Below are 16,535 nucleotides of genomic sequence, written 5' to 3'. Positions count from 1 at the left end.
TTGGGGAAGTGTGCTAGTAGAAGAGGCAGATTTCAGGCTTTGGATTTGGCATCCTTTAAGAAATCCATTTGGTGTCATCTGTGTCATTTTGACATAGCCTCGTCTCCCTGCTTTTCCAGCCCTCCCACCCCCTTCCGGTATGTGCGCTGCTGATGTTTCAGTGCCGGGGCTCAGACATTAACATGCGGCAGCCATTCCAGCCCCTCCGTCCCTGCGGTAATTGGAAAGCCGTCAGCAAGCCCTTGTTTCGATAGAGAGGGGGACAGAGAAGGAGAGGCTGGGTGAGATGAGGAGACCTAGAAAAGCAATAGAGAGTTGAGGAAAGGGGTAGATGGAAGGAGTGAGAAAGAAGGGGAAAGGGCACAGGAGGCTGGAATCAGGTGAATGAAAGAATGAAGGTTATAAAGTGACTGAGCCAATATGCTGAAGGAGAAAATGGCAAGAGGGGAAGAAATTTAAAGGTAGACAGACAAGGATGGAGGGGTTTAGAGATTTTTAGGCTTTTAAGTAAATGTTGCAGAAAATAAAGATAAAGATAAAGAGACTTTATTGTCATTGTGCAGAAGTACAGCGAAATTAGTTTGGAAGAACACGACAATTAGCAGCAGTGCAAATAGGAATAAAAATAGAAAAATATACTATACTAAAAAAAATTTTTAAAAAAGGTACTATATACGAAGTAAAGTGGTCAAGTGTTGCAGGACTGAGAATAAAAAATAGTGCAATTAGTGGAAGTACAGTACTGAGGTAAGGTTGTTATTGCACAGATGGCATGACAGTACTAAGTAGAATTCTTATTGCACAGATGAACTGGGAGGGGGGAATGACTGGGTGGTGGGGCAATGGGTCGGGGGTGTGATGGCAGCGACAGCTCTGGAGAAGAAGCTGTTCTGCAGTCTGCTTGTTTTTGTTCTTAATGTCTGGAACCTTTTCCCTGATGGAAGGGGGACAAACGTCTTCTGTTGATCTGTTTGCTCTATAACCAAACTGGTGGATGTCCAGATCAGCAGGAATGATGTCCTTGATGTAATGCAGGACCAGCCTCTCAAAGCACTACATTATTATTGGTGTCAAGGCAACCGAGCGGTCGGCATTCAGGCATTTCACTGCCTGTTTCTTGGGCACGGGCACTATGGTGGTGGACTTAAGGCATGTGGGGACTACAGCCTGCTGTAAGGACCGGTTGAAAATGTGCGTAAACACGCCTGCTAGCTGGTCTGCACATGACTTCAGGGCCCGGCCCGGCACCCTGTCTGGACCTGCTGCCTTGGTGATATTGATTTTCTTCAGTGTTGACCTAGCCTGATGTTGTTGCAGGACTCGGGCGGACACCTGGTTGGTTGGTGCTATGGCCATGGCTGGTACACCGGTGGAGGGGGTGTCAAAACATGCGACAAATGCATTCAGGGCATCGGGAAGCGTGGTGTCGCTGCTGGTCGGTGATGCACTTCCTTTGTAGTCAGTTATGGCCTTGATGCCTCTCCACTTGCTGCGTGAGTCGTTGGTCTTAAAGTGGCCCTCAATGCGCTGCTGGTATTTGCGCTTGGCCTCTTTGATGCCCCTCTTCAGCTCTCTGCGGGAATGGCTGTAGGCCAACCTATCTCCTGATTTAAAGGCAGCGTCCCGTGCCCTGAGCAGACACCGCGCATCGTTGTCCAGCCATGGCTTCTGAAATAGCATCAATGTCCAAGTTCAGAGCAAAATCAAGTTTCTTGTTACAGAAATAAACTGCATACTGTCTGTATTAGACGTATTAGACATAAATGCAAACAAATCCTGGTTCTACATTTAGATTCGATTAATGTACAAGTATTACGTGTGTTTTAATACAAGTTGAAAATTGCTTGAGATAAAGCTCTGACAACACAAGTGACAGAATGATGCTGAATGTAACTTACACAGCAGTAGCAAAGTAGTGATGAATGAAGACTAGGCGGAGCTCTGCTGCTGCTGTATTAGAATTCACCGCCAGAGAGAGAGAGAGAGAGAGAGAGAGAGAGAGAGAGAGAGAGAGAGAATGAAGATGCAGTACAAAGAAATGTTGAGGAGGGAGAGATGAGAGAGAAATGGAAGCCAAAGAATGAGAGAGAAGGAGGGGATTCAAGGCGAAGAGAAAGAGGGAGGCGCAACAATTAAACCAAATGGGCTGGAGCTTTTTGCCCCCCGCCCCACTGCACACAAGCACACACACACACGCACACATACACATCCTCTCAGCGCCTGCCTCGGGGAGCCATGGCGCATGCATGCTCTCGGGCAGACAGGCAGGAGGAGATCAATCGTATTCTGGGACCAGTGTACATGTGTGTCGGCGGTGTGTTGGTGACATGCTGGTGGCGGCGTATGCCATGCTAGTGGAGGTGCAATGCTAGCCGGAGTGGAGGGGGCTGTCTGTGTATGTGCCTGTGCGCACAGCTAGAATGCACATAGAGGGCTTGTGGCGTGTGAGTGTGAGCGAGCCGTCAAAGGGGAGGGGAGCCACGGAGCGCAGCAGCAGCAGCAGCAGCAGCAGCAGCATTGCCAGAGTGTGTGTGAGTGTGTGTGAGCGAGCGTGTATGTGTGAGGGGTGGAGGGGAGGGGAGAGGCAGACGCGGCGGGACTCCCGGGAGAGGGACCGGGAGTTGGGGAGCAGACATAGCCTCTCTCCTCCACAGCAGAAGAACCAGGACCCAAGGACAAGGCAAGATCTGTAGCCCAGGCTGGAGCATCTGGAACTGGGGACACGCGGGGGATTTCTGTCCCTCTCTGGAGGAGACTTCTGCTGGAGCCCAAACTCAGGATGTGTTTGACTAAAGGGGGGCTTCCCGACGGATTGGACAGACCCACACAGAAAAGGAAACAGTGCAGTTCCTTTTACTCTTGTATATTTCTGCTTCTGCCTTGATTAGGATGCAAAGGAGAAGGGAGAGATAGAAGAAGATAAAAGAGAGCAAGAAGGATACGGTCTTTGCTATTAAGGAAGGAAGGGAGTGAACAAGAAGAGGAGGAGAGAGAGAGAGTGGTTGGGAGGAGTGTACTCTCCTCTCATGATCCTCCCATGGAGCACTGACTATTGACTGTTGATTGGCAGGCACTGGGGCTTGTTTATGAATCCCTCCCTGGCCACCATAACAACCAGGGGGTGTCACCAGGTTGCTGTCCCACTGACGACCATGTCGGTGACCACGGGCTTCAGTTACCAGCTCCCTGGAATCACCACAGTAACATATGTGTTTGTTTACAGCCCCGGTTCAGTGCAGCGAGACCCAAGCCCACCTCATCACACCCCTCCAGCACTGGCTGGCCCCCGTGGGCCCAAACGAAAACTCTACAGCGCTGTCCCAGGACGTACTTTCATCGTGGTCAAGCCCTACACACCACAGGGGGAGGGAGAGATACAACTCAACCGTGGAGAACGGGTCAAAGGTAAGTTGTCTGCTATCATTTGTGTTGCTACATGTTTCCTTACCTCACTTACCCTACTACTGTAACTACTAATACTTCACATTACTGCTGTTTATGTTCTGTATTTCACATCATGTCAGCAACTTTCCATCATTGCCACTTGGGATGTTTAGGATCTCCTGGGAAGTCCATGACCACATGTGGCTTGCATGAGTGTCAAAGTTGGGTTTGTTGCAGAATCAGAAAAGCAAACATACCGATGCTCTCATGCTTGTCAAAGCACATCATTACTACACTACGTTTATGGCTGCGAAGCAGTTATGTAACCTCTCACCCTAGAGGTCATGTCAGTGACGTCTGAGCTTTACATTGTGAATTTTCATTTCATTGACTTTTTAAATGTGCTGTTTTCTGCTTTACACAGAGCTGCAGTGGCCTTGCTTTCATGTGTTTGTGTGTGTGCTTTTGTCTCCATCCATGCTTCACTCCAGACTATGACTGTAATGACCTAGAAGGTAAACTCCATAATATTCTTCTCACCCCTGTATCTCTCCCACACACCTGTGTGTCAACCCTTCACCTACAGTGAAGCATTAGTTTTTGGCCCTGTTTGAATCCACTTGAGATGTGTGTACAATCTCAGTATAAATCTGTGATTACTTCAAGGAGAGGGCATGCAAATTCAAACAGGTCCTGTGTGCTTTTGGGTGTTGGTATGCATACATATACTGTGTTCTTCCTCCTCTCTGAGAGTGCTTCTCCCCTGAACACACAACTGCTTTTTCTCCCTCCTCTTATCACCTGTCCACAGACACCCAGCTCCACATTGACCCCACATCCTACATCCTGCCACTTCACATACATCACCATGGATCAAACCCACATTAGCTTAATGGAAACAGTTCCCCCATGTCCTTAGAAAGGCCAGAGAGAGAGGGGCCGCACTCATGCTGAGACCTCTTATGTTCCTTTCAGATCTACAGAGCTACAGGAAGTACAGATTAAGGGTCAATTTGGAATTTCAATTTGGATTGTATACAACCACAACACACACACACATAGATACACACTCTCATATCCCACTCCCTCATTTAAAAAAAAGAATTAAAAATTAAAAATCAGTCGCAAACAACTCAGAAATACTATTCAAAATGCAATGCCAAGACCTCTTCTCTCTGCCTGGATGTGTATCAAGTATTCATGCCTCTTCCTAAATGTCTTCTGTCTTCCTCCTTCTATGACCTTACAAACTTTTATTAGCAGACCTCCTCCTGTATGCTGTGATGCCTCATCTTTATAGTGTTGTGTCTGTTTTGTGGAAACACTGCTGTTATTTGCACAGGAATAACAAACAGATGATGACTGTTTTTGTTGACGAAAACTGAATGATAGGGCATTGTCTGACAGTGCGATGCATACTGCTGTTGACCCAAATGTTTTTGTAAATATGATGACTCAACAGCAGCCCCACACGCCTCCATCTACTGTATGGATCTGCTGTCACTGGCTTTTTCTGTTGGTGCAGCTGAATCCATAACCCTGCCATTAATGTGAACACTCAGTTTTGCCGTTCTTTCATGTTGGCCATGCAGGAAACAAGCTTACAGTCATATGGCTGCCAGCACCATAACCCAGCCAAGTAAACCATCTGGCTCTGTTATGCAACACTGACCATCATAACCATTACTGTGTTGCATTCACGATGCTTCTGTAGTCCTGGGATATAAATTGAGAAATACATCACTGATGTCAACTGGTTGTTGAACAGCTTAAAGCCCTGGCTGTTCAGGTTCTGTGAAAATTTCGGTAGACAATTTTTTCTGTTTAGTTCATTTTGTATACTCCTAGAAGGTAAAGACCAACAGTCGTGCTGCACAGGAAGGCTCTTTCTTTAGAGACATTTTCTTTAGAGATGGATGACCCTTGGTTTGATATATAATGCATTTCATCTAATCTGCATTCATAAATGGGTGAGGTGCTAATAGTAATAAGGCTCTTTGACAATGGAGGACAAAAGGAGAGAAGGCAAGTAAAAGAGCAGGGGGATGATGTATATTTTTTTATCTTTTCTTGTCTCATCCTGCTGATTAAGGTGCCAAACAAATCAAAAACATCTACATCCTCGGGGCTGTGGATAAGCTCCGAGTCAAAGCTCGTCTGTGTGCGTTTGCTTATATAAATTTGCATGTATGTGAAACAGAAATCAGCAGCATTAGTTGTGCCCTGAAGCTAACTGATACTGAAAAATGTTGATGATTCAGTTCTAGTTAGATAATTAGCCCCCTACACGACCCTCACCCCACAAACACACACAGACTTTTACACATTCATCTTTGTCCTCTTGTTAATGTCCGCACACCCTTTTTAATCACCAGCTACAGCAGAGGAGCATCTCTATGATGAAATCAGACTGGGTAAATCTCACTGTATGATGTGTCTTTGTGTGTGAACAGATGCTGAGATATGTAGCTTAGCTGTTTTTACCTCACCTGTTAGTTTGAGAGATTGTTGACCTGTTTTGGGATGGAATACTGAATGCCATAGAGGGAGAGTGTTTATTTAGTTTAATGAAGACCCGATTATTTTTCCTGTTCTCAGCAGTAGAGAGTAGTGTATTTTCCATCAAGTCTGTTTCATCTAATTATCTGTTGTGAAAATTTGATTCTTGAAATCTTAAGAACCGCAGAAAATAACAATTTCTTGTTTTTCTACTTTTCCTTCAAGTGAGGAATGACTGTCTGGACTCAGATGGTAAATAAAGTAGATCTTTGTAGCAACACCTCCTATAGCACTTTGTTTTATGTAAAACCTACAGATAAACTAACTGAAACATATCCTGTCACTCAACTGATACCTTTGTCTTAAGATGTGATAATTAGTTAGTTTTTGCTCACTACTACATTTTATCTCAAATTGCGTAGAATGAAATGCTAAATGAAAGAAAGCAGTTTATCCAGCATCATTTTGCAGCCAAAGAGTGCTTTCAGAATCTAAAGCTCATTTTAGTTTGAGTGAAGGGACAGTCTCAATTATTTATTGTTTTTGTACAGCATGGCAGTTTTCTGGCAGTGTGCGATTACCAACTGAAATTTTAAACTTTGTGCTTTGTCCTGGTAAGATTCCCAATAAATCCCATGCTGTTGCAGAAACATACAGTAGTACATAGTGTGGTTTGATAGTGTTAGGAACTTACCTGTAGCCAGTCAATAGCTTTGAGCATTGTCGTGTTATTAATTTGTACCATTTACTGTGCTGCAGCTTCATTTATATCAATTATGTATTAACATGTGCAATGCCTTATAGCTGACTACCAATGCGATGAGGATACTGACGATTACATTAATGACACTGATGATGATTCTGATGAAGGTAAAACAAACATTTTAATTGTTTTTTTTGTTTTGAAAGAAGGATGACAAAGTGGTTAAAACTGTAAAGCATTAAAGAGACACAATTATATACAATTCTGCTACCATAAATAAATGTTGTGACTGTTGGAAGATTTAAAAGCAGTCTCTTGAAAGTGTTAGGAAGCCTTTCATGGCTCACATAAAGAGGCACAATTCCACCTTTTCATCCTTTATATACATTTGCATTAAATAAATGCACATATGGCTCCCATGTGCAACAGTAGATGAGCCTTTAATGTGTGCTTAGTCCCAGAGTCTGAGTCAAGTGCTAGTCTCTGGAGCCCCTGTTTTACCGACTAGTTTCTTATCTATTATGAAGAACTGCTTGGAAAAACTCCCACTCTTCAGTCTGTGATTGTCAGTCTATTGGTCTGTTGTCTGCGATCAATGTCTCTAGACAGCCTTCGTCTAGACAAACAGCCCCGCTGTCCACCATTTAGCAGGGTCATCCACGTCCAGCTTTCCAAGCAGACTGTTAGTCCTACATAATGAGATCTTTTATCCTTCCTCCCTCACAGTGTCCACAATTTCGATTTTGGGATTGTTTTACTTCCAGCTTTGTGTGTTTTTAATTTCTGTATTGCCTTTATTTCCAGTTTATAGGCTGTATGATGGCTCTTTTCAAGCACTTTGAAACTTTTGTTAATTAAAAGCACCCTATAAATGCATTTTGCTTATTTACTTCAATGGCAAAACTGTCATGTGCTTAATATCATGGTGTGTTTAAGGGTGTGTATTTGATTGTGTGTCAGTAATGGCAGTTTGAAGAAATGTGTGGTTCTAAGATGATCAGGTTTTGAGATCTGGCTGTTTGTACAGGTGTGTACATATGTATTTGGCCATTCTGTACGTGTGTGTTTGTGTTTGATAACGCGTTGGTACATTCTGTTTATAGGCCCCATGGTCCGTCCACACACCCTCTTGTATCCCCTGTCTGCTCTCATTCCCTCGCTCACCCCAGTGTTTGTTTCTGCTCTTTCCCTTCGTTGATGTAATCTGATCTCATCATCCGGATGGACATCACTTGAAAGGCCACTTATTGTCACCATGGTAACGAATGGGGAAACATGCCACCATAACCAGGTCAAGCTTTTTGCACTACTTTTGTGCCCAAACACACACAGATACAAACATGTGACTATACAAACTAAATACACAGGAACACAAAAACACATATGAGGGGGGCATAGTAAACCTTTCCTTAAGTGGCCCATATTCAATGGAATATCGGTATCTTCTGACCCATGTTGTGCATCAGTGCACAATGCATAGAATGATACACATTACACACAAAATCCAATTATGGACTTCTTGATAAGTGTATGGAAACACAACAGTGGTATCATAGGCAGTCTGCAAATGACCAACGCTGCAGGGAGATAGTATGCTGTCGTTTGGCAACAGCAGAATACTATTTTATTAGCTACGTTTATTTTAGTGTTTGTTGTTTTGGTGTTGATGCAGACATTTTCTTTTTCAGTTGCCATATTAGCATATATTGTATACATACACCTGATAACAGGGCATATATTGGAAAAAATGTATATACAGCTTGTTATTGAAAGACGTAATCCATTGCTAAGCAGGTAATAAATGTAGTATTTACCAAAGTGTTTACTCTAATATTCCAGCTTGGATTTGAGCTAAAACATGTTCAGATGAATTTGAGAAGTTTCCATCCCCAGTCAAGAGTGAGAAATTATAATACTTATTAGGTTTAAAGCTTCTTTTCAGAACTTACAAACTGGCAAGAGGGCAGTGCTCACAAGCAACGGCTTGTGCAAAACCAGCCAATCAAAAGAAAGTGTTGAGAGCCTGTAGCTATTATGGCCTGTTTTAGACAAACTCTAAACTGAGGGGCTGCAGCTGTGAATCATGTAGAGCTACTTTAGCGGAGTCCAGGAATAAAAATTTAGAGCTGGAAATGAGCTTTGTATTTCCCTTTAAAGGAACAGATGTGTGTGTCAACATGCTTCCCCCACCCCATGCACAAACAAACACACACGCACACACACGCACAGACACACACGGAGAGCATTAACTGCATGTTCAGGACATTCTTCTCCTCAACAAGGTGACACACTTAAGAGCATGCTTCCGTAACAGTGTATTACATCTCTTGCACACACACACACACACACACGCATGCACGCACACCACATACACCTTCTCCAAACGCCATTATAAATCTTGCAGACAGCCATGAAAATGAAACCAGTGCAAGTAATGTTGAGATTAGACATTCACAAACATGATTAATGGGGTTTGGCCGCACCCAGTGTGTGCAGAATATTAACACTGCTGTGGGCAATGGAGGATACCTGGACCAGCTATAGGGACAAAAATACACAAATACATACCCATATAGTGGCTTTTAATGGATTACTCTAGGTCTCCCTTTACACCGGCTCAGAAACTATCTGTTACTGCAGTTGTGATCTTCGGGAACACACACAGCAGCTCAGCCATTCACTAAAGCTGAACACTGCCATAGAACTGCACACACCTCGAGTTGAACCTATTCTCTGATAGTATCCTTGTCTTGTACTTAATTCTTTCCAACAATATCTACACATGCATATCCACTATTGTCCATGTGTGTTTTTGGACAAGGCAAAGAGCCGGGAGATTCCACAAATGAAACAGTGCACAGTGCATTATGTTTTTGATTAGACAGTTGCTATTGTTACACTAAAATGCATATGCATCTGTCTGTTACCAAGCAACAGGTACTAAGTGCGTTTTGCAGCTCTGACATGTCATTTTAAGGCAGAAATAAAAAGGATAAAATTATACCTTTAGTGGAGATTTTTAAAAATTCCATTTAATTCCGAAATTTCTTTTACCTACAATTTTGTTTGATTTTAAGAAACATTCCTCCATTTTCTCTTGTATCTGCAAATCAGGCTGGATGAAAGCCTGTGTTCTAAGTGTTGAATTTAGAATAAATCCCATTGTTAGCTTCCCACAGTGAGCTTAGGATGAATTAATTAGACTTTATCTCTGTCAGCTAGTAGCACGAAGTGTGTGTGTGTGTGTGTGTGTGTGTGTGTGTGTTTCTGTGCATGTGCACGTATGAGCATCTCTCCATTGTTGTTTTCACAGTGAAGTGCGTGTATGGTGCACATATGTGTGTGTAAATGTGTTGTCTGCCTGCTTGTCTTTGTGCAGCATAGTGTAAGTAATTGCCTCCCACAAGTTAGATAAACAGCATCCTTCAAGTATTCAGCAACCAGCTGTCCTAATATCCGAGGCACATATGGAAGAAATGTCTCTCTCTGTCTTCCTCTCTGCCCTCCTTCTCTTAATCCTGTTCTCTCTGCTTTCCTACCTCTTGTATACCTTTGAATGCATACATATGTATACACAATATACATTCCATTTTTAATGAGTCGCACTTTTACATCATGTTTGTGCATCTTTGGTGCTTTTTGATCTTTTATTTTGGAGTTAACACCATTTCCTCCACTGCATTTTATTGACACATTGTGAGACATAACTTACACAAACTCATTTAAAAAAGCTCATATCAGTGTGATTGATGCGTTCAAAGTTACTATGCGGTCTGATAGCACTTTGAGGCCTAACTGCCACCTGTTGGTGACCTGCCGACCGGCCACTTGTGTGATTTTTATGAATGAGGACGTAGCACACACAGCCTCTTGAATATGATGTTGGTTTTGTTTATTTGTTTGTTTTGCAGGAACAGCGCACAATTAAAAGTAATTGCACCAGAGTTAGCTAGCAGCTATTTTACATCTTTTGTCCCTGGGTAGGTACAGAGAAATTATTATTTTGTCATTATTACACCACATTAATAGTAAAGAAGGTTATTTATGCAAGTTAAAGGGCCGTATACTTGATTTTTACAATAATCACATCCCTTTACAAATATGGTATTCTATTAGATGTTTCTGAAAGTCTCTCTTAGAGTTATCAGAAAATAAAATATATCGATTGCTAGACTGTTTGCTCTCACCCCTTTAGATAATAAAAGATTAACTAAAACCTCAGAGAACCAAGAGTCACACAAACTATTTACAAAGGATTTTACTCTCAGATGCTACACGGAAAAAAAAGTGCCGCCATTTGCGCTGGTAAAAACTGACATTGTCCTTTTTCTGTACTTAAAGTCCTGTGTGCTGTGTCTTAAGGTTAAAACACTGATAGAATCTTTTTCATACATGTTCTTACATTTGTGAACCTTATCCAAAAGCATCATTACTTTGTTCCCTCAGAGAAATTATCACTGATTACAGGAGATTCCTACCAGTCAGCTACGCCTCATTAGGCAAATGTTTCATTCCTGTTAGATCTGAATAGAAAGCACAAGTGTAGCTACAACATAGAGGAATAAAATGTTTTATACTTAAAAACACATTTTAAAACTAGATTAATATCCGTTGATAGTATGTTTGCAAGCCCCACAAGGAAAGCCTGAGAGAGTTACAAGGATATTTAATAGAGTGGTGTCATGTGTGTGGAGACGTTTGAGGAAAAAGAGTGTTGGTGATGAGAGGTTTGTGCCCAGTGTTCCTCAGGAGCAATTAATGTTAGCACAAAATGGACCTGAAGCAAGTTTATGAACACATTTCACTCGTCGGTCATTCATAATGTTCCAAGCTCTGTGTGTGTGTGTTATTGATACTGGACAGGGTCACAAGCCTGAGGCAAGGACGTCGCTGTCCAATCAGAGTAACAGCGGGGTGCAAAGTCCTGCCCACGCACCTACCTGCTCCCTGCTGAACACACCACCTGTCCTCCTATTACACTCTCATCCTTTGTTTTTGATTTGTTTTTTAGTTTGTTTGTTTTCCAAACATCCCCATATGGCGCACCCTGGCTGACAGGATTGTCCCACACTTACACTCTCATTGAAATTAAAAGCCATGTTTCCTAGCATACATCTAACTTACTGGGATGTTGCCTCGTACAAAATGCCAATTACAAACACAGCAGAAACAGCATTTGCAGAGTTAATCAGTGTATGAATAAACATGAACAGCAACGCTGCTGCATAAACAGGAGCCACTGACTGATACAGATACATATTCAACAGTAACACTGATACGCTTTTGACTAACAATCGCTCTATCGTGTACAGTGTGACGCACATTGTTCGAGTCCGGCTGACACCAGATGGTTGTCAGCAACAGGCATTCTCCGTCCCGCACAGTTACAACCTACTTTGCAGTTGTGGATGTGAAAATGTGCATGTAAAGGTCATGTCCTTACCTGGCGATGTCAGTTAGAGTAGCTTTTAGCAAATTTTCGAAAAACCTTGTGTCTTGACCTTTTCTTGTTGAGCTTTTTTTTCTAATGCATGCAGATCTCCCTGAAATTTAAAACACTCAAATGGGGATCAGCTGTATTATACTGCAGCATATTCCTGACACTAAAAAAGAAAGAATTGTACTAAGTTTTTGTTAAATCAACAAACCTTTTTCTTTCTTTCTTTCTTTCTATCATGCTGTTATGTATGTTGGTATGTCCGCATTATGTTGATAGAAAAAAGATTCATCATTATGGAAGCACATTTCTGTCAGTATATTCAAACTAAACTTCTAAAATATCAAACCAAAATGAGCAGAGAATAGAATATAGTAGAGAATAAAACTCACAAAAGTTAAAAAAAAAAAAAAAAAAGTCAAGAGAAAATTTGTAACTTGCCCACTAATAATTTGTGTTACCGTGTAGGCTATTGGTCTTTGACGTTTTTAACGGTATGTCCTTCAGTTTCCTCTGCTTCTTACTCACTGATCAGACTTTTCGTTTGTAGTTCTGACACAAACCTTTCAGATGAGTGGGTTTTTTCAGGGTAGCAGCCCAATTAGCTTATCACTTTATGTGTTTTACATATGGGATGACACTTTTTTTCTTCAGCAAGTGTTTTTCTCCTTCTACTTCTTATTTGATATCTAGGAGGATTTGTCAAGGTATATTGACACAAATCTGATTGCATATGCCGTTGTGCATGAGAGACACATCGAACAGTAGACTAACATATTAATGTATACATGTGTCTGGGTGTTTCATGCATTACAACAGTTTTTTATTTATTTCATTTGCGTGTATACGTGCACATTTCCTGTAGCTGTGCTTGGTATTAGTATTTGTCAGCAGCTGGTGTTCAACTTGATATCAGTCAGTGTTCAAACACCAGATCACAGACATTCAATTGTGTAGGTTTTGACAGGATATGTTGTATTGTTTTTAAAAATAAGAGCATTTTGTGATGTTTTTGTGTTGTTCTCTTTCATGGAAAAGACTGTGTAAACTGTGAAAAGTTTAGTTTCTTAGAAGGCAGGTAGTATGAGGTACTTACAGTAGATTACTGCTGGTATACCTTCATTTGAAGAAGCTTAAAATAAAAGGACCAACACAGAACAGAAGTGATGGACTGCTGTGGAGGGATTGCAAAACATATTTTAGCCACCTCAAGAAAGGTTTGCAATCAATATCTGTTAATGTGTACACTGTATTTAGAATGTTTTCACTGCTTTACCTTGCTTTCAGACAACAGTTTGTGATTGGGAACTGAAGTTTTTTATATTGCTCTATGCTCTCTCCAAAGCCACCAGACTCCTTTGACAAACAGTAATAGCAGTTGCTTCTCTGTTTTTGTGCGACTTTGGTGTTTCAAGATCTGAACTAACATGTTAAAGTCACAGAATGACACAAACAAGCTTAGCACCTGAACTGTTTTTTTTTTTTTTTTTAGCTGGGCCTTTATTTTGGTGGCTAAAATAGATTTTGCTGCTGACCCGTGTGCAGCATTTCATTGCTGAGCCACATACCAGAAGTCCTTTCTGCTTCTCCAAACTGGGGTAATACTGATTGCCATCTACTGGAGGTAAAACACTGTCTAGTATAAATGCCTCATACAAACTTCGCTTCAGAGAAACCAAACTATCCTTTAAAGGAGAAACTACAATTCTGCAATTTCATTTAGCAGATGCTTTATCCAAAGTGAGAGTAGATACAACACAAGCAAGGATCTAGTCTGGAGAAAACAACCTGGATAAGTGCCGTAAAACAACTTCAAGTGTGATAACAGGACCGTGGTGCCTACAAGCAGTGCAGACGTAATGGGATTTTTTATTTTATTTGCAGTCTGTCACGTGCAAAGGTGTTCAGTGAAGAGCTGGGTTTTTAGTCGTTTCTTAAAGACTGAGAGAGAGACTGCAGATTGAACAGTTTGGTAACTCGTTCCACCACCGGGGAACCACTGAGGAGAAGAGTCTAGCTATGGACCGGCCCTGTTGTGGTGGTTGGATCAGGAACCTTTTGTTGGCCGAACCTAGTGAGCAGGAGGGAGTGTAGACCTGGATGAGAGAGTTCAGGTAGGAGGGGGCTGAAGTAAAACTAAAGATTTAGTTTTTCATCACGGTGACAGCAGTGCACTTATTACTAATGTCCTTGAAGTACATTCTCACGTCCACTCGCCAACGCAACTCACATGCAGTTTCAGTCAGGCATTTTTGTCATATAATATGTGTTGCCTCGGCTGCAGCATGGTCGCCGGTCAGCTCATTACAGCATGTTCATTCATCACCGCATAAACACCGTCATTTATGTGACACCCTGACTGGTCAATCAAACGATTAGCTGCGTGATTAATGACTCAACAGCAAACAATCTATCTCTGATCTATTAACAATCAACAGACAATCAATGGTTGGTCTACAGCTAATCAATCACCTGCATATACTGATGGAGGACTTCTCTACATTTTTGTTCCTCTCTTCTCATCAGTGTATGGGACGGTGATGTTTTCTTCATACATGTTTTTGTACATGCATGCGTATTAACGATGAATAACTATTTCTGTGTCACTGGTGCCAGGCTTTTTTATGAGTTTGCCCCGGAGTCAGAAAAAGCCAAAGATAGAGGGCAACTATTAGGTAGCCTGTTCTATTTTTGTGTCCACCTGAGGGTTGATACAGAAGGAGAGATGGAATACAAAGCAAATGAGAATGAAAGAAGAGAAATGTCATGTAGCTCCCTTCAAGCCTGTGAGCGAGGCAGAGAGGGAGGAGATGAGATGAGAAGTGAAGAGGGATCCCTCTGAGTCAGCCTTGGAGTTTTCCTCCCACCTCTCTTCCTCCTCCTCCCACTATAATTTACAACACTCCCGCCCTCCTTGCTTTTACTTTTTTTTATCCTGCTCCCTTCTTCCTTTTTGCTCCACTCCTTCTTCTGACTCTACTGTCATTCACAAAAAGCTTTCTCATTGTTTCCATATTTCTTTTTTTTCCTTCTTAAGCTTGTCAAGTCTTTATTTTTTCAGGTTTTCTCTCTCTCTCTCTCTCTCTCTCTCTCTCTCTCTCTCTCTGTCTCCCCCCTTCCAACTCTATGTCTCTCTCTCTCTCTCAGTGGAATACTGATGAGCCAGAGACTGCACCACTCCCTCAACCTCTTCTAAGCAAAAGAAGTCCTGTGAGGATGAACATGCAGAAAACCACAGCACACGTTTGAATCAGAGCAGTGTGACTATCCCTCTTCCTTGTTGTTTATTGGCTCTGCACTTCATTCAGTGTTGGATCTACTCTGGAGTCCACTTGCCCTTTTCCACACCACCTTCTCAATTGCTTGCCACCCCTGTTCCTTTTCTGTGTCCACCTTCATCCTTTTCATTAAACCTAATTTTCTTTCTCATTCACCTCTTCTTTTTCCAGCTTTTAGAACTGGCGTTGCTGTTTACAACTCAATCTACATGGTTCTACATGTGTTTTATGTTCTCTCTGCATCACTGTAGCCGGTGATGTGTGTGTGTGTGTGTGTGTGCGTGTGTGTGTGTCGGCATGTATTAGCATGTCTCTGGCTGTGTCCCCCTTGTTTCATAAAGATGCAACTCTGCTCTCTCTCTATTACACTGAATTGAGCTGAGGTTTAATAAAGACTGCAGGGATCCAAATCTAATAACAGCAGCGCTCTGCTTATTGGAATGCTCTCACTCACCTTCACACACTTTGTTTCACACACGCACACGCACACGCACACGCACACACACACACACACACACACACACACACACACACACACACACACACACACACGCTTACCCACACACTGCTATGTAGGCTCATACGTACTTACTCTTTGTTCAGATTGGCCTTACTCAGCAAGTCCCCATTTCACATTGCATAACACTCACTGTATGCATACAAAGACAGCAAAGCATCATATCAGGGTTTTTTAATAAGAAACAGTGGGATTCTTACAGTGGGCTGTCAGAGCTAATCTAGAGGTCAGGGTCAGAGGTGGAGTAACAGTGATGCAGTCACACTTGTTTAGTTGTAATGAAATATAATGCAAATACAATACAGGATATTTAGATAAAGTCTGTCTTCCTGTCATTTAACCGAAGCCTCAATTTTGAAACTGTTGAAGTTTCGGTTTTTGTCTTGCATTCTAACACCTTTCAACACTGGTGGTAAAAATGCGTTCTTTGTTTGTTTCTTATTATGCTTAAGAGGAAATGGAGAAGCAGGGCACTGCTCATCAAGTCAACAGCAGGGAGCAGCAAGAGAGTGGTGAAAAAATTACAATAGCTTGTGTTACATCAGAAACCTCCCGGTTGCAACAGTTTAAATGTGTCTGTGAGTGGATGCTATCAACAGTCAAACAAGCTACTAGGTGTATCTACTGAGTAGAAGCTAATTGTTGTTGTCGCTTCACTCTCACCGTTTAGCTCATATATCTGCATAATGCAGCTGGAAAATGGATGCAGAACATGTA

The 16,535-nt window shown here is 42.0% G+C and overlaps 1 protein-coding gene across 1 annotated transcript in view; it reads left to right on the top strand.

The window, feature by feature from the left end:
* The window catches only part of shank3a (SH3 and multiple ankyrin repeat domains 3a), a 226,061-nt gene that overhangs the window by 175,150 nt on the left and 34,376 nt on the right, over nt 1-16,535 (top strand). The window contains exons 15-19 of the mRNA XM_055009172.1: nt 3,224-3,405; nt 3,876-3,899; nt 5,760-5,798; nt 6,109-6,135; nt 6,688-6,753. Of these exons, the coding sequence (XP_054865147.1) occupies nt 3,224-3,405; nt 3,876-3,899; nt 5,760-5,798; nt 6,109-6,135; nt 6,688-6,753 (338 nt within the window). The remainder of the gene's footprint in view (nt 1-3,223; nt 3,406-3,875; nt 3,900-5,759; nt 5,799-6,108; nt 6,136-6,687; nt 6,754-16,535) is intronic.

Source organism: Amphiprion ocellaris, chromosome 3 (assembly GCF_022539595.1).
Source record: "Amphiprion ocellaris isolate individual 3 ecotype Okinawa chromosome 3, ASM2253959v1, whole genome shotgun sequence".
Lineage (NCBI taxonomy): Eukaryota > Metazoa > Chordata > Actinopteri > Pomacentridae > Amphiprion > Amphiprion ocellaris.
Note: the sequence above shows the minus strand (reverse complement) of the source record. Positions and strands in the feature narration are given on the sequence as shown.